The following is a 19,820-nucleotide window of genomic DNA, read 5'->3' as shown; positions in this document are numbered from 1 at the left end:
TGTCACCCCTAGTGACTTGTCCTTGGGTTGGTACAGTGTTGCCCACTGTGTGGACAGTAGAGGAGAGCTGATTCAGTCTTCACATCGTCCCATGTTGCCAGCTCCCTCCCTAACGCACCCTGACAACACTTTTTATTTTTGTGCTGAATTTTCAGTGTTGTTTATTTGAGCTCAACAGTGCAGCCTGCTGCGAGGGTCAAAATGCTGACTGGAGGTGGTGTACGCCACCTCTACCAGCATAAACAACCCCAATAACATGCCGCCATGGCAGGGAACACCTCCCTCAGCCTCGGACGAAATGCAATTACACAAAACCTTCAGTCAGCTCCTTAAATCCCAACCCATTTCCAAACACAATAACAACCCCACTGAATGGAACTGACACATTACAACTCTCGTCTTGCACCAAAGACAAACAACCAGAGTGCTTCCTCTGAGCTTTGTGTGCCTTGTCTGTGGATGTTTTATTCTACAGTTTAAACCCTTTGATGTGGTAAAGTTGAGCAGATAGGACGCCTCAGTCCTCCCCAGCAGTCCGCTTTACACTTCACATCACATAGGGGCTGCTTAATGCTCTGCAATACGGTCCAGTGTTCCTCCGAAGGCAATGACATTTCCTATAAACACAGATTGGTTTGCTGCACTGCCATCTTGCATAATTACACAGGCTTCAGACCGTGTATACGCACTTGCTGCAATGTTTTGTCCTGACTCCAGTCGCTCCTAATGGATCTTGTTAGCTGAGGTCATAGTCCTCTCTGTCTAGGGGTTACAGTAAAGAAACACAACTCTCCTCGTGGAACCCATTGATGGGTGGACCAGCAGAACAACCACTGCGTGTCTTCTCTGCGTTTCTACTTCCTTTCTCCAGGGTTAAAACATGCACATTCTGTATGACGGAAGCTGATTTATTTTCCCCAGGCGTGAGATCTAAATTTAAAATTATTAAATGAGCCTTGAGTTAGAAAATCATTTGCACTTTCATTGCTAGCCTCAGAGCTGTTCTCAAATCAAGGGCATGTCTCTGAATCATTAGGCTCAGATGACTGCGTTTATTTTTTATTTTTACACTTTCCAAAATAACATAGTATTAGTAATACCCTTGTATTGTGTTATGCAATTTGATTACCTTAGGGACACATTCATTTAAATAATTTAAATCCTGCTTCCTTCAATCCTCCATCAGCCCGTTTTTGTGTTGCTATTTTCGAATTACAAAACAATTAACCAGGGGAACTGTTCACTAAAATAGACAGTTGAGTTTAAGAAACCCATACCTCTTTTGCCACTGTTCAACATCAAACATGTGACTTAAGCATGCCATAATAATTTCATGCATAGTCCTGTGCACCGGCTGGCATCATCGAGGCTTTTGAGGGTATTATTGCATCAGGAAAAGATAAAGGTAATGAGACCTGTCTCTCAGGCAGAGAGAGACTAATCTCCTTGGTCTCTTCAGACTTCTCTTAAGCCGCTGGAGTGGAGTGGAAAGAAATAAAGAAAGAGAGAGGAACGGTAGAGAAAGTAAAGGAAGAAAATATGGAAATGAGTGTAGAAGAGAATAAATGGGTGATTGGGAAGATAGCTGGATTTGAGGTTATAACCCTGAGCTCTATCTCAGGGTTGATTTATAGTCAGCCAACTGTGACAGGGTTTTGATTGGATGATGGGTAAGGGGGAGAGGACAAATCGAAAGAGAAGTTAACCACTTTCAGAGCTCTGAAGGTATAGCAGTGGAAGATGAAGGCTCCTTTCCTGTTGGATGTGAGGATTCGTCACACAGTTATCCAGAGTACGGTTTTAACATTTGAAATTGATTCTGTTATTGTGAACCAAAGGCTATAAGGAACACGTAGGACTTGCTCCTACATTTGTTAGCTCGGTGTGTTGAAAGACTAGTTATGCATGGGCTGCAATGCTCAGAATCTCTCATCATGCAACATCTCCCACCCATCTGTTGTTCTGTGTTTACACATTTTCTGGAGGCACTGATTCATTAAATAAAACTATATATATTATATTATTATCGGTATCGGTCTTGAGAAGCAGGAAGTTATCGGTATCGGTTTCAAAAAACCAATATCGTGCATCCCTAAATAAAAGAGTTGTGTTTCAGATCTAATCCAAAAGCACAAAACAAATAAATAGCCATAACAATATTTCTGTAGCGCTCCAAAGCACAACGTGGAAAAATCATGAACTCTTTCTCCCATGAGATAAATTGGTTCGACCAGTTAAGAAATTAGGAATCCACTCTGCTTGCTGATAAATAAACAACACATACTTCTTTGTTCTGCACTTGTTGGTTCATGTGCAGATGTAAGTGTATCGTCTGTACTTATTGTATTTCTGGTATATTCTGTAAAGGGTTGGACACTTCCTACATATTTTATTTTTATTTAATATACCTACATCACAAACTATTACCTGAACAATCAGGGAATCAAAACTCAATTACAACATCTCATCAAACATGTATTATCAGTTTAAGACAGGTTAATGCATATTGAAATACATATTGAATATGATTGCATTCCAGTGCAACACCAACAGGTTTGCTGTTATAAATGGTCAGTCATGCCTCGATGTTGCACTTTATGAAGTGGGGTCAGACAGCAGGGAGCCAATTAGGGCTTCCATCTTGTTTGTTTTCTACTCCTTGAAAACTCCTAAATGGCTCGTTCTGCAGAAGATAATGGGCCCCCCATTTCATCCGTCCATTGTTCGCTGTGGTGCTTATTGACAGAGAGCTCTGTCTGTCTGTGTTCAGGAGGAAAGCTCATTAAAGTGTTCAGAGGGAAATGGGGGATCAGAGCTAAGCCAGGTGACTATTGATAAGACTGTTGTTGTAACTGTTGCTGTTGTTTTATTGTTCTTTAAATACACAGAGGGGCGTGAAAGAAATCTGCAGAGAAGAAATACACGTACTCGCAGTTCATTAACAGGGTGTACAAAACCCTAATTATAGAATACTGTATAATGAAATTGTGTCTGGTAATAAAAATACTTCTATTTGGTTCTATAACCAACCAATACCAAATCTTAACATTTTTCACAGATGTTTATCAATCAAATTGAACATCTATCCATCTTTAATTGTTTTACGATCAATCAATGTAACTAATACCATTAGTATATACATACAGTAGTTCATGTATTCTTGTATTAAACAGTGGTATTAATAACAATGCAATTTTAGAAATAATGTTTGGAATAGGATTTCATTTGCCTTTGGAAGTGTATGATGAGGGAAACCTTTGATAGTATGCGATGACATTTCATTCATTATGTAATGTTTTTAAATATTCAAACTCCAGGGTAGGAGTAATGTCACGTTTTTTCTCTCCTTTTAGTCTACTAGCCAACATCATAAATAATACTAAGGCAAGCCACAGTATCAGAAGATTTTCCGTTTGTAAAAGCTTTTCACTCTCATAAGAAAGTGATAGAATAACTAATATTAAACCTGCCTTCTGAGAGCGTCGTGCTGCTGATAGAGCTCTGTTAGTGCAGATATGAGTTTTCCCTCAGGCTTCATGGTCAGAAGGTCCAGACGGGCTGCGAGCTCAGAGCCACACTATTACCTCCTGATTCATAGGCGTGGTAAGCAATGCCGACAAACACCGAGCCCCAGTTGGAATAGAAATCAATCTTTACCTTAACACACATATACTGTATACACACAGGCACACACGCAACATTGTCCAGCCCTCTCGAATGAATGAAAGTCCAGTTTTTTATAGCAATAATGGAAAATAGAGTCAACCTTCAGGGTATAGCCGAAGAGATTGATGTTGGTGGTTTGAATCGGCAAGAACATTCCAAGGACAAGAAAGTCATTTTGAGGGACGTCACCGTAGCATTTAGTGCTAACATGAGATAGAATTACTCCAAAGAATTGGCAAACTATGGCAGAAGGCTTATTTTGTATATATATATGTAGAATATTGGACGTAGATATTTTGTGATCTCATAAAGCTTCAGGAATTGCTTTAGATATTTTAAAGGTGCATGTCTTGAATGCTCTACATCAGGGGTGTCAAACTCAATTTCATCGCGGGCCACATTCCCATAAAGGTTGAACTCAAAGGGCCAGTTGTAACTATATACATATATAATATATATATAAAATAATGTATTATATTACATTATCGCCTCTGAATTGGATTATTATTGGATAGGATAATAACTTAGTATAAACGTATTATATTCTTTGCAAGCTCTTGCGGGGCCACATAAAATAAGGTCGCGGGCCGGATTTGGCCCCCGGGCCTTGAGTTTGAGACCCCTGCTCTACATGCATATTAATCCGTTGAGTTGAAACCCACTGATATGTACATTGACTGTAGGTTCAAAATGGTGGAAATCAGCTTCGGGCGATTGTGCCACAAACGGCTACACAGGCTGTCGCCATTCAAGCATGTGGGGTTTTTTCATTCCATCTACTTTCTGATTGGATACAAGTGTATGCAACCCCCCCCCCCCCCCCCTGGGAAAACAGTGTAGTAGGCTGTAGTCTGGGTCAGAATACATTGTATGTAGAATGAACTCATTATACAGGGAATCAAACACTGTGATTTCCGTCCTTGGTGCTGGCTTAGATTCTTCCTGTGTCAGCAATTACATTGAAGGGCATTTCTCTGCTTTATTAAATGGACCAATTTGAAGCGTTTCCTCATCTGCATAGAGAAAACAAGAATGTGTGACTGACAGCCTGCGTCATCACCATAGTAACAAGCCCCTAGTTTGGTTAAAAAAAGAAGGAGAAAAAAACAATATCAATTATAACTGTCAACAATTAAATGACTAATTATTGCATGTGCACATATGGGGGAGAATGAGATTTGCACGTGTGGTATGTAAGGACTTGAATACTGCCTCCCCCCTACACAGTCATTTGTTAAATTAGCACTTCTCCATCTTCATTGAAGTAATTATTCTGTGTTTATTATCATTCACTTTGTGTCCGAGGCCATACATCGTTTTAATGTCTGGTTTCCCTTGTGATTACAGGGTCAATTATCCGTACTTGCAATCAGATACAGGAGAAGCAAAGATCAGCAGCAGAGGAGAGGCACTTCCTGTCTGATTTACAGCTGCTTACCTTGTTTAGTAATAATTATTAGGCTTCACCGACAGGAGCAGAGGTGATTGCTTGGTACAAACTCCAATTATGTGGTTTCAACCATCCTCTGGGTTTCCAAGAGTATTGGAAGTGCACAAAAAAAAATATGATATTGATTTGTTTAGGTCTGAAAACCGCTGTGGTGCCATTTATTGCTCAGCCACATGGTAAACTAAGTTAAACTGCAGTAAGTGTTATGTAGTTGGTTCTCCCGACTGTTAAAGCTCTTACAGCTTTCCGCTGCCGAACAACTACATCTAGACATACATTGGCTCATTTGCTTCACGCTTTAGTCAGGCTTATAACAAGAGAAATGTTCTGATAAAACTTTAATTCAGGATCTTTTATTATATAACCTACATTTTATGCCCTCATTTAAGTCCCTGAGTTTAATCATCTTAATGTCAGCAGATAAAAGATGTTACGGATGACGAGCTCAGACCTTTCAATGTCCCACGATTCACTTCCTCGTCTCTTATTATGCGGGACCACTGGGGCTTGAAATGTTGTATCAATGGAAGAGACGCAGTACAGCATTATGAATTCAACGCAGGAGAGTAACAGTTATACAGACGTGTCTTTATTCTGTCCTCTTTTGTCTGAGCAGAGGGATATTAAAGAATGTATGGACGTCCTAGACAGATGCTCAGACAAGCTTACATTGTTCTTATTTATATCGCTGTCTTATTGTTTCCTTTTGTCAGCTCATTTGATGTCACAATTGGGACATAAAGCTTACTGGGAATGCAGCCATTTTGAGTAATGTGTTGTGCAGACGGGTGTGCAGTCCAGTTGTGATGCAGAGAAATGTTAACTGTTTGGCTTGTCTTCCTGTTTGCCGACATTGTTGATTTCATCTATTTAGTACAGTGTCCACAAATCGTCTAATCCCACTCTGGCCTGCAGTGCTCAGTAGGCTCTGCACAGAGGGGCAGCACAGAGCTGATGTGATTCTTGACATGGACCAACTTTTCACCGACACTCGCATTATAATCGCTTTGGTATCCTGGGTTAGAGCGATGATGACTCTGTGATGTCGCTTCACCCCCCTGAGCTTAATCTGTGTTGCTATTATCTTCAATACCACATGTGCAGATTTGCTCTGCAGCTTTCCAGCCTCTGAAAATCACATTAGTGTGGTGATAGTCAAAATTGTGTTGATAGTGGTGACATGTGTGCATGCCATCTGGAGCAGATTGCATTCTAGGCTGTACCTGTGTAATCCCTAAATCAAACACATGGCAGCCTAGGTAAGCCCTTAACCACTGGATCAGCAGCTTTGGCCTGTAAACTACCATTGTAAGAAATCAGAATATTCCAGTAAGTAAATATTTCTTTATGACCAATAAAAGAAAACTCAGTTGAAATAATTGCCCATTTGATCCTAACAAGTTGGCACCAGCAAACAGATAATGCATTTTATATACTGTATGTTAATCCAAGACAAATGGCAACAAGCATCCCCTTGTTGATGGTTGACAGGTCTCTCTTTCGATTTTCATGTTAATCTGATTGTTTTGCAGTTATATATTATAAATTAACATGAAGTTATTGTTGCAGAGATACGCCAATCAGGTAACATTTAATTTCCCACGGCCTGATTGTAAACTGAACAATTTTCCCTAGCTTTATATGGTTCAGCACGCCACATGACCTAAACACAGAAATAACAGCTTTTTATCCACATGGAGATGCAGCCTTGCACCTGTGTGTGTGTGTGTGTGTGTGTGTGTGTGTGTGTGTGTGTGTGTGTGTGTGTGCATTAGTCTGTGAAGAGGCTTCTGATTCTTCCTCCCTCTTCCCTTTTGTTGCTGTGACCCAGTGTAGATCTATAACCTAGGGACACTGGGTAACTGTACCGGCTTTAAAATAGCAAACAGGGGGAACAACGCATGTTATGAGATTCACTAGTTTCACGTCTCCCTGGGTGCGCCTATAAATAGCTTCTCACACTGGAATAGAGTTTTCCCCAGCGATGCGGACGAAAGCTAGAGGAACAGCTGCGCTTAAGCCAAGTCCTGTTAGATCAGCGGAGTCACATGGGCATACTCCTGTCTCTCTCTCTTGTCTTTTCTTTCTGTCTCACTCTCTGTCTCACTTCCCATTTTTCGTGTTCCCAATCTGTCCCACTGTCCGTCTTTCACCCGTTTGTTTACCACCCTGTCTTGCAGTATCTTGTCTCTCTGTCACTGTCTCCCCCCTGTCTGTCTGTCTGTTTGCTACATTTTCCATCTCTCTTGATGTCCTGTAATTTGTGTCTATGTCATTATCTCTGCCCCCTTGCTTTATCGCACTGTCAGTCTATCTTCTTTTGCTCAGGCTGACTTGTTGTTTGAGTGGGTGTCCTTCTTTGTCTCCCATAGCCTCTGTCTGTTTGTCCCCGTCCTGTAGATTTCTCCCTGTCACTCTCTCTGTCATGTTTATCTGTCTTTCTCATTATTACCAGACCTCCCCTGTGTGCTCTGTTAATTGGTACAATCCTAATATTAACAGAATTAATCTGTGTTGTTATTAATAGGTTTCTTGAAATAGGAGTTTGAACTACATACAGTTTTTAAATAGACATTTTATCAGATGTTTAATTGTCCACATTAATAACTTCTAGAAAGTGTTTATAATTCACTGAATGCAGCATGTAATGAAAAATAGTTCTGCATAGCAATTCTGATATCATTCTTGTATTCATAGTCATTTAATATAGCTGTGGATAGCATTTTGAAGACTGAACTGAAAGATATAAATGAGACAAAATTGAAAAGGGTAAAGCTCATTTACAATTCATCGTGTCGGGATAGGCACTTTGGATCCAGACCATTTACAATCAATATCAGTATTGAGAAAGGTAATTACCTAATGTTTAAACATTAGTCGCAAATGCTAAAAACAACGCCATAGGTAAAACAGATATGGGTTATTCACTCTCCTATACATACCTATCTGGTGTGCATCAACACACCATTCACTTTGATACTTTTATTTCAAAAATCTTTGTTTCATGGATAATATCCCTTTTCCCCCTTTTCAATTCTTAACATATCTACCGACCCCTGCTGCTCCCTCTTTCCCCCTCTCTCTCTGCCTGTCCCTCTCTCAGTTTGACATCACAGGTGTGTATATATAGCCAACAGATGGATTCTCCCACAGCAGGCTGCTTCAGTGCTTCTCCCTCCCTCCGCTCAGGCCTACCGCCGACCACCCAAATGAACTAGAAGCAATTACTTGTTTACATTGTCTCTTCCGATCTGCCCAACCATCAGTTTGTGACTGCATCCATTATTCATCTGTTCCCCTCCACCCCATGCACACACAGTAAAACATTACTGCAGCTCAATGTGTTCCTACATCCTCTATGTTCAGGGGTATACCAGAGAGAATTGCTGCTCCCATTTTAGCCTGACATCCATGGACGTCTAGACACAGAGTACACATTTTAAATGAAAACGTGAAATCCGAGCAGGAAACATGTCTAGCTTCACTTTAGCTTGTCTAAAGGAATATTACTCACGAAAACATTGGTTTTTTGTTTTTTCTTGGTAGCACAAGCGAACCTGTCACTCAGTTAGCAGCATTAACCACAAAATGCTTGTGACAGGGCTAATGTCTGAAGGCGTAAAGGAAACGGTAGCAAGGAGAGCTAGGGACAGGTAGAGTTTCTATGAGACGTGACTTACGTGACATACGGTAGTTCCAGTGTTATGTGGTGTGTTCCCAGTGAGGCATACGTGTGTGGAGGGTGAAGTTGTTGGGGCCCCTCTGGCTTAGAAGTAACTGCTGAGCACAGACAAGCACACACTACGCCACCACGACATGCCTGGAGTGCCATCGAGCAGACATGTAGCCAATCAGAGTGACATCCCTGTGCACTGTGAGCCTTATGCATACACACTTTGCTGAGTATTTGCAGCATGTGACAGGCGAGACGCATCCTGGCTATAGTAGTCAGGGGAGTACTGGAGAAGTTTGGACAGAGGGTCGTTAATGGCTGAGAGTTTGAGAGAAGACAGAATCTTGCTCATGAAGCCTGCATATTCAATTATATGTATCTGTTAATGTAACACTATAACCCTTAGCTTTCAGGCAACATTGATCTTTTTGAAGAAATTGTTAGAGTGGAAGGTAATTGACACAACTCTCTCTTTTTTGAATGGGGGCTAATGAGTTTGTGTCTTATACACACACTAATGAATGATTTACCTACATTTCAGAAGAAAAGTCTGCATCACTTTCATTGAACCTGGCATTTAAAATCAGGCCCTGATTTTGTGTGACTTTCAAAGACAAAACTATATATTTGAAATAACACCCATCATAGGTATTTAAACAGCTTGTGAGTCTCGTAACACTAAGCCGTTTAATGAGTATATAAAGCATAAGTAACTGAATTATCCACCGCAGTACTGAGAGGCCTGACGTTAGGAGCGGATAATGATCTTATGACTAAGTCAGGCTTTTTTAGGGCCAGTTTATTGTTATGGGGTTGGAATCAAATTAGGAAAATGGCAGCTGTGTCCATGCCATATCATTATGAAATATAATCCAATTTGACCAGCCAATCCTCTTGAAATGGACACAGCCATTTCTTGGGCTCATCTGTTATAGCACTTGGGTTCATCTGCTTTAGCCCTTCAGAAATATTCAAGTTGCAGTCTGTTTTGTCTTCGTGTTGCATGCGGGCACATATTCCACAGTATTGCTCACCCCAGTGGTTACTTTGACTTTGGTTGCCTACTTATCCTGGAACATTGTGCGTCTTGCGTCAACACAAACGAATATGCTGTAAACACATTTCTTTTTTTACTTGCATCATCCTTTTCAAATGTGATGGGTCCGGGTCATCCGAACAAACGGTAGCAATGTGACATGTTCAGTGCTGGGAAACAAATGTCACATAATAATCTGCTTTGATGGCTACTTGTCGGATGCCACTTTGAGGAGGGACATTGTCAAATGCGTTCCAAGTGCTGAATGTGTACCCTGCTGTAATACGAGCCTGCCTTCTTGGAAAGGAGCAATGGGGCCGCCATCAAGAGGGTCAAAAGTTATTGCAATTCCAGGGATTCTCTGTGGACGCCATTTGCTGGGATTAGTGTGTGGCTTTATGAGGCTGAGGGTGACACACAAACCTTTACTCTGAGTTTAATTGTAGCATTGGGATGCCTTGAAAGCCTTGAAAGCTGTAAAATGGTGTTGCATTATTGGAGAAGCCTGTGACCTAAGATTTTAAACGACATAATTACTCTGTAGCTATGTTGGTTTGACAATAAAGAACCTTGAACACAGGGACATCTTCTCATTCCATTGTCATGCCAGAAGGAGAGGGAAGCTGAGTGCCGACTTGTGTCAAATCAGGAGTGAGTGAATGGCTGGAGAGGAACAGCTGCATGTGACTGTGCCAAGCAAAGCATCTCAATGAGCTGCCATGCAACTCAGTTCACTCAGCCGGACACAAGAAGGAATGTTGAAAGGTCTGCATGTGAAAAACAGCTTTACTCTCTCAACCCCTGCGGAACAATTAACTTTTAAAGAGCTGTGTGTGTGTGTGTGTGTGTGTGTGTGTGTGTGTGTGTGTGTGTGTGTGTGTGTGTGTGTGTGTGTGTGTGTGTGTGTGTGTGTGTGTGTGTGGTGTGTGTGTGTGTGTGTGTGTGTGTGTGTGTGTGTGTGTGTGTGTGTGTGTGTGTGTGTGTGTGTGTGTGTGTGTGTGTGTGTGTGTGTGTGTGTGTGTGTGTGTGTGTGTGTGTGTGTGTGTGTGTGTGTGTGTGTGTGTGTGTGTGTGTGTGTGTGTGTGTGTGTGTGTGTGTGTGTGTGTGTGTGTGTGTGTGTGTGTGTGTGTGTGTGTGTGTGTGTGTGTGTGTGTGTGTGTGTGTGTGTGTGTGTGTGTGTGTGTGTGTGTGGAGCGACTGCACACACATTATGTCGTTATCTAACACACACACATGCAAGGGCTACAATAGGGCTTAGTTATATCAGTAATTAGCTTCTTGGTTGATTTATATTCAGGCTGTTCTTAGCGTTGTTGATGCCTGCAAATTAATTCATTTTGAGATAACTCACCTTAAAGATATATTTGAGATTTTTCCATTCAATTCTCAAGACACAAAAGGAACATAGGATATACATGTTAAAATACAGTATATGCATATGCAAATGAGATAGTATCACATTTTTGCTCTTGGTAAATGGAAAAATCTACAGATACTAATATACAAATTGTAGTAAAATATTTGTCTGAATGAGTTTAGTTTGGATATATTCCTTCCCTTATTTTGAAAGTAGACAAAACTCTTAAAATGTACCAGTTCATAAAAAAACAAGGTTTGTGCCTGTAGTGTATTGCCTAAATGCCATTTGATATGTGTGCCTTTTTTATTTTAACCTGTAGACTTAGTGTAGTAGATTTAATGTGCTCCATTTCCTCACACAGATTATTGTTTTTCTTTCAGGAGGTGAAGGTGATCCAGCCCGTAGCCACAGACAAACCAAAGGGTGAAGGTGTGAAGGAGGAGGTCCCCATGAGCGAAGTGGGATGGATGACTTCAGTCAAAGACTGGGCCGGTGTCATGATCTCCGCTCAGACGCTCACTGGCAGAGTTCTGGTGAGTTCTCCCTCTTTTAGTGGATATAAATGTCTCAAACACCAGTAGCAGTTCATTAATCATTTTCCCAACCCACAATTCGACAAGTGCCTGTGGCCAACAGACTGCAACTGGTTTTCACACCCAAATTGGCTTTTAGATTAATCCGCTGTAAAATCCACTGCATGACATGCACTCACCTGTTTTATACAGGTCCCTACTGGAGACATTCTGTAGGGCAATTAATGTAATCCCTACAGAATTCTGGGGATGCGTAGTCCTTGCTGAACTCAGTCGGATATTTGGCTGGCCTGCCTTCTTTCTGCTCAATGGCCTATGTGTGGCACGCTGTAACTCTCTCAGCTGTGCATCTGCCAGCTGTCTGTGTGTGTGTGTGTGTGTGTGTGTGTGTGTGTGTGTGTGTGGATTTATTTGTACAAGAGATAGCAAGGTGTTTGTGCAAGAGGTAAGGGGCTGTCACTATGGCTTTTCTCATTGTATGAATTACAGTCCCTTTCCCCTGCTGACCGCCCTTTCTTTAGCTTCATCCCTCACTCTGGCCCCAGATTCTCTCCTGCACTCTACAGCTCTTTGCCAAATCCTGATGTATCTGCAACCGTCTAACTCTTATATATGATGCTCTGCTTCTATTCAGCCTGTTCCCATTCTGCTTGAGTGTTCGTATTTCAACCATAATGACAGTTAACTCTGTTCCTTGATGGTCACATGGAAATTGTTGCAGCAATAGAATTAGCTGAGATGTGTAATAGCAGGTGATTTTGATGTCTTTAGGGATACGTACCTCAAAAGTAATGCCTGTCATAAGGACATGGTTTAAGGGGGTACAAACACATTGTGAAAATGTGATGGTACGGCTCTCATCTACCTCTTAGCTACACTGAGCGACAGACAGTTAGCTTGATTATACATTTAAAAATGTTTGAATAAAGCCCATTCAAGTTAATCTCGTCATCTCCAATGCTGGACAATATACACTTGGGTGATTTGACCCCAACAATCACTTTAGGAATTTTATAATTGTGACATGATAATGAGGGTTTATTCATCAGCTGCTCTAAAAAAGCAGCTTTTTACTTTAAAAATCTCCTCTAAGCTTCATCTGATCTTACCTTAGTTCTCATCTTAACTTGCATTAGACTATTAACAGAAGTTTCTTCTGTGGACTGACTGAAGCAGCAGTGGGAGTTTGGAGAGAGATGGATCCCAACTAAAATACTGACTCTGTCATTGTAAATGTTTGCTGGAATGTGACAGTTTCTTCACGCCTGGTGAGAATAGCTGGGCGTTTAGAAGGATTCAGGCCTTTTATGGTGAAGAAGATGTAGAATCCTGAAGGGAGCTGTCAATTTACTAAATGAGCTTCTCTTTCATCACTTCCCCACTCACACAGCTCCTCTGGCATGGACACAGCTTCCTTTCGCTTTCATCTTCTGCTCTGACTGAGCCCTCCCTATCTGCCCTGTATGTGTGTGAGTGTGAGAGAGCATAAAAACATCACACCAACCAAGAGACAGACGTTCAGATGGAGAAGGAAACACAGAGTGATTGTGATAGTCGGGGTAGAAATATGGCAGTGTTAGCTTTAAAGGGGTTTCTAGGCCTGGAGATATCCCAGTGTGTCACCTGCTGTGATTTGTTCTACTTCTGGTGGGGCTGATCATTTTACCCAGCAGGCTGTGTTTGCTCACGTGCTCGGGCTAATGATATGCAGCACAATATGTACAAAACTGATGAGCGCTCTGTGTAGGTGAATGAGTATCTCTTCATGTGGGTGGAACATGTACATTTGTGGATGCATGTATGCTAGTATTTCTCCACATAAACAGTACATGCACGACAGCTTGTGTATTTGTCAAAGTAAGTGTGTACGGTGTGTGTGTGTGTGTGTGTGTGTAGGTGGGTGATTCTGTGGGACTCTTGCTCTCCCATCAGTGCTTCACTGCAGATCAAAATTGCAATGAGTATCCGTGTACACAGGACCTGGCTGGTAACCATGGCAACTGCTGTGTAGTGATGCTCAGTCATCTGACATTAGGGGGGTGTCTGCCTGGGAAGAGCAGAGCTCACACACACATATACCAACCCAGTCTCACGGCATTTCGTGTTCACCAACACGATTTTTAATCTATTGATTCGTGTTCACCAACACGATTTGCCCCTTTTTTTCGTGTTGCACAGCACGATTTTAAAAGCAATGTATTTCTACTGCCTGCAGCACGTCTTTTTCTCCGGTCGGGTCGTGGGAGACCGGAAGCTGTGTGGTTCATAAAAACATGTTCTTACTCAATATCAAGCCACAATTATTGCTTTTATTTTAAATCGTATAATTTCTGACTTTTGTTGCCGTCTGTGAGGAAAATAAATGGGGCTCAGAGCCTCAGAATACGGAAATCTGTATTTTAAAATATTTTTTTCCTTCTAATTCGTTATTCTTTTCAAAATAACACACTGTTATTTACTCACCAATAACACACAATTATCCTTGCTTTTATTTATTGGTTTAATTCCATAATCTCGGGCTTTTTTGGCGTCCGTCAGGAACTGAATTTCAAAATAAAAATAACCGGAAACAGACGTAGGTCTATAAGGGACATTTCGAGCATCATTGCGATTGTCAACGTTTCTGAGTTTAGGATGGCCGAAGACACTACACTACCCATAATCCCCAGCTATCGTTTAGGACTACAGTCCCCGTAAGGTTACGCAGAGCGTCAAACAGCTGTGTGAAATGGAACAAAACCACGCCAGACTATCCAAAACTGGAATTGAACGCCCCCCCAGAACTACACATGCTGGCTATTGTGTTTCGCAAAATGTTCTATGGGACGTCTCTACTGAACGTTTTAGTTTTTCCCACAATTAGAAGTTGCCAGTATTAAACACATTGGTGTTATCAAATGTAAAACATATAATTAATAAATGGGTGAAAATCGCTTGTGTCCATAATGCGCAGCATTAATACCCACATGACAGCTCATTGTTACTTTGTAATTCTACTCCACTACAATTCAGAGGTTAACCTGGTATTTTTACTCCACTGCATTTATTTGAGTTACTTTACAGATTCTGATTAATTATGTGAAATATAAACAACCCTTAAATCAGACTTTAGTTACACCTGAGTAAAATTCAGGTAAGGTGATTGTCAAGTGCCAACAATCAGGAGAGATATTTGATAGTTGGTGCTTGAGAAGACTAAACATTTATCTGCAATTGACATGAATGGAAACGAGTAATAAAGTATATTCATTACTCGTTATTCTCTACTAATAGTTAATTAAAGACTGTATATTATGGCTATTTTGCACATCCCTTTCAAGTTTTTCAAAGGTTTATTGACATATCATATACACAACTACGGTGTAGTTATGCAATGAATGAAACACTTGGGTCACAGGTTCCACAACAGTGCATTACAAGACATCTATCAATATGTGTGTACCTCCACCATTAAACTGTCATATTCTGCACATTTCTTATTCTATCTACATAAGAGTATAATTAATGTGTATAATATCAGTTAAAATAAGTGCTTCAACATAGTTAACATTGCAGGAAAGCAATATATTAGACGTTAAAGGTGGGGTAGGTAAGTTTCAGAAACCGGCTCGAGTGCACTAACATTTGAAAGTACACAGCCGAAAAGAATCCACCCCTTCCTTCAGACTTCCTTACAGAGCACCTCCTCCAACACACATGAACGCGCACATGACGTCAGCAGACTGGTGAAAGTGGCCGCCTGTTGCTGGCGAGTCATTGAAGTACTGCTGCAGCTGCAATGCACGCCCAATGAGGGCACGAGATATATTTGTGCGTGCACGAGATGGAAGGCTGACAGACAAGGCGGCAATCCAATCCGTTTAGCCGGCCCGGCTAAACGGATTGGTTGTACTTTTTACAGTATTACGGCTTCCACAGATGAAATTTTTTAATGGATTTTTTGTCAAAGCACTTAAGATATTCATTGCTATCGGATGTTAAGAGCATTCCATGGAATATAACAAAAAGTGTATCTCGAGCCGGTTTCTCAAACTTACCTACCCCACCTTTAAGTACTTTGTCAGGCTTAATATTTATCTGTAGATAGATACCCCCAAAGTTGTTTTCTTATTTAAAAGAAGACCTTAATCTGTTATTTAATGTTTAAATAAAGGTTAATTTCGTTTTTCTGTTTTGCACCTCCTCCTATTAATATCTTTGTACATTCTGCACTAAACTGTTTTATTGTAGAGATCACTTATAGTATCGTCTTGATTTTTTATATTCTATATTTATACTTTCCCCCTATGAAAGTATGTACTCTTAATATTTTTGTAATCAAATAAAACACAATAATTCAATAACGTGCTTTAACCACTAGGAGGTGCACACAAGGTACACACAGCCATAATAACTTTGTATTATTAGTGTAGGACACTTATGTTTTCGTACAACATCTGAAGATGTGTAGTTTTATGCATGCTTTCACATAATTTTACAGCATATTGCTATACTATTTCAGACTCAGTATTTACATTCTTACATTCAAAGAAAATCAGTAATATCTTTAAAAACTACAGTCCTTTTATATCAGCTGTGCACCGTTATGGTGTAAATATAACCTATCTGTGAATTAGATCAAATGTAAAAGTCAGCCGAATTAGTGTTGATACTGCAAGGAGACGTATTGTGTGAAGAGAAATTGAAGATGTTGTTTAATTGTTGAATATATTTGTGATCCACGTCAAGTATTCAGTTTCGGCGGCATTTTCTCAGTTTTTCCAAAGGTCTTCTCATCAGGGCTCTATAAATAAAGAACTACGGCAGATCTGTAATATTCAATGCAGCTGAACCGTGTATTACAATGCCGTTATGTGATGACTTTCAAAGAGAAAAGCAAGAGCGCTCGGAATTAAGTATTATTTTATTCTTTTAAAATGTTTTCCGGATTTCATATCATATAAACACCAAATCCCAGCATGCATTGCGGCTAAAACATCCAATAAACGAGCTTAAAACCATAGCTGAGGATCTTGGGTAATCGCTCGAAATGCCTACCTCTGTTTCCGGTTATTTTTATTTTGAAATTCAGTTCCTGACGGACGCCAAAAAAACCAGAGATTATGGAATTAAACCAATAAATAAAAGCAAGGATAATTGTGTGTTATTGGTGAGTAAATAACAGTGTGTTATTTTGAAAAGAATAACAAATTAGAAGGAAAAAAAGATTTAAAAAATACAGATTTCAGTATCCTGAGGCTCTGAGCCCCATTTATTTTCCTCACAGACGGCAACAAAAGTCCGAAATTATACGATTTCAAATAAAAGCAATAACTGTGGCTTGATATTGAGTAAGAACATGTTTTTATGAACCACACAGCTTCCGGTCTTCCTCAACCCGACCGGAGAAAAAGACGTGCTGCAGGCAGTAGAAATACATTGCTTTTAAAATCGTGCTGTGCAACACGAAAAAAAGGGGCAAATCGTGTTGGTGAACACGAATCAATAGATTAAAAATCGTGTTGGTGAACACGAAATGCCGTGAGACTGGGTTGCATATACACAGGTAGGATTAAAGCTAGATACAGGCTCTACTCTTTCCAGGTAGAAGAGCCAAAGCAGATTGAGACAGATCACCTCTGGTAGGCAGAAATGCAGAGCCCTCCAACTCTATTCATTAATTTGCCTTGATGACTTCACTGCCAGGGAAAGATCAAGAACACCTTCAGGCTTATTGAATCACCAGACATATCTAAATCCACCCGTGGCAGCAGCTTGGCCCAGGTGTCCTCCATGTTTTTTCCCCATGCTACGATGAATCGCTGGAGTGTGAAGAACAAGGCCAGCTTGTATTGACGGCTCATGTGACCTTGCCAAACTACTTTGCTCTGATGAGAAAGGAATGAAATGAACACACATCCACCCACGCTGCAAAACCATTAAGAGCAGACATGTGCTGCTTGGGAATCACTGAGGTCATTAAAGTCCTGTTCTAAAGGAGTCCCATTGCTGAGCCATAGCCTGCAAGAGGCGAAAGCTATTATGGCTCACGGAATTGCTTAGAGCATGTAATAACCGTAAACAAAGGGCAGCAGGTGCACACAGGCGTGTGTGTTCATCTTTCTGCCTTATGTGCTTTCAAGAGAGAAAGGTGCTGATAATATGTTGTTTCCTCAGACTGGTCGTATGTCAAAGTCCCCTGTTGTTGTGTGATCATAGCCTCTGTAACTTACATGCATGAGCCTCTCCAACCACCATCACACACACACAGAGCCATATATCTAATTTCGATTAGGGTCCGTGTCACCTTATGTGCCGTATAAAATACCGGGGGGAAGTGATTGATGCTAGCATGTGCCTATGTTGCTCTTCTGTGTGGGGCTTTAGCTTTGTGTATCTCGCATCACTTTTACAATATCACCGTATCAAATATTTATCACCTCACTTACAAATGACCTGCCTCCGTTGAGGCTGTCAGCTGACACTAAGCTCGGTCAAAGGGAAAAACATGGAGGGTAATGAATAAGGAGATTACAGAACACGATCCTCTGCTGGTAAAGCAGGCATCAAAACAAAAGAGAAGACTAAAACACACATTTCTATCAATATATTCACTTCCAAATATAAAAAAATGGTTTTGAAAGATCTGCTGGAAATTGATTGACAGGTGAGAAAGTCAGTCTGTGGGGACTTATTCAGAGCAGGAAGCAACTAAGCGTCTGCCAGCTGCAGCTTAAGGAGGACGTGTCTTTTCGAGCCCTGTGAGACAGCTGCCCACACAAATGTAGTGCATGCAGAGGATAGGTGGAAGGCAGAGCACCTCTGGTCTGATAGTGGATGGCTCATTGGTCTCTCTTGACAACCGTATCACCCCAGTTGCTCTGTAGAAAGACCCCATTAAGCACTCAAGGGCACAATGTCCGAGGAAATAACAGCTGGAAAATATGAGTGGGCGGAATTCTTGTGCTGCATTGCTACAGCATCTGAATCAATTGATTCCTGCATTAACGCTACAGTAACAACATATGTTATCTCATAATGTCCAACGAAAACAGCGAGGATTATAACCTTTGAATGTAGATATTCTCGCTATCTCTCTGTGCAGTAGATTTGTGCGGCATGGTGGGTCCGGAAATAGGTCAGGCCTTCCATCTTTCTTAATGGGATCTTGGGTGGCAACCAGGGACCATCTGTTCACAACGTCCACTCCCTAAACCCCGTGGTCATCCCTCTGCCTAGCCATCTACCCACACACTGCATGACACATATTGACCCCTGTCATCTGCCAATACAACACATCTGTCTGTCCCTGCCGTAGAGTGACAGCAAATGCATTCTAACTGCAATTGTAACCGATCCAGCACAGTCTAGATGTTGGGAAAACTGATTCTGCACTAGAGCCTCTGACAGGAAGAACACTTTCTCACACTTCCTACTACTGTACTCATTTTCCTGCGATTACACCTCTCTTATCTCATTCTTTCCATTTTCTAACTTATGTGTGCCGACAGAACAGTGTGTGTGTGTGTGTTTGTCTTGGCCGAATACAAGGTTAGATTGTGCAAAAGAAACCGTGGGTGCATTCAATTATTTTTCAATGCATCCTGTTGTGGAGAAAATAAGTGTGAATGCAATCTCTCACCCCCTCTGTGACTGCTGGCATGGACAACAGCTGTCATTCACACTGTTCTACTTCTCAGACTGGCATTGTTTATGTTTGTGCAGTGTGAATTTACCCCCTATGTATAATGTACTGACAGTCCTTTTTGCTTGCATAAGCATATTTTTTTCTCACAGCAGCCGTTGGGTACTCTGTTTGCAGAGTTTACCCATGAACGTATGTGTGTGCGTTGAATGCGTGTTTGAGTACATACAGTATGTTGATCGATGCTGTGGATGTGTGCATTCATGAATGTGTAAATGTGTCTGTTTTTGGCTGGCTGATTATGCTTTCCCGTAGTGTGCGTGAAACTAATTTATTGCTGTCGGTAAACTTCTCAGCATGGAAACAGCTGTCACGCTCTCAGTGACAATAGTCTCAACCATTTGCACAAAAGTCATAGGCAGCGAATGTTTCTTCATAAGCATTAAGTAGGATAAGAAATCCTGTTCCATGTCGAGTG

At 41.0% G+C, this 19,820-nt stretch overlaps 1 protein-coding gene across 1 annotated transcript in view; it reads left to right on the top strand.

Moving 5' to 3' along the window:
- The window catches only part of kcnma1a (potassium large conductance calcium-activated channel, subfamily M, alpha member 1a), a 151,432-nt gene that overhangs the window by 22,989 nt on the left and 108,623 nt on the right, over window positions 1–19,820 (top strand). The window contains 1 exon segment of the mRNA XM_034237785.1: window positions 11,566–11,718. Within this exon segment, the coding sequence (XP_034093676.1) occupies window positions 11,566–11,718 (153 nt within the window).

This window comes from Gymnodraco acuticeps, unplaced genomic scaffold, assembly GCF_902827175.1.
Source record: "Gymnodraco acuticeps unplaced genomic scaffold, fGymAcu1.1, whole genome shotgun sequence".
Classification (NCBI taxonomy): domain Eukaryota; kingdom Metazoa; phylum Chordata; class Actinopteri; order Perciformes; family Bathydraconidae; genus Gymnodraco; species Gymnodraco acuticeps.
This window is presented reverse-complemented; position numbering and strand designations above follow the sequence as displayed.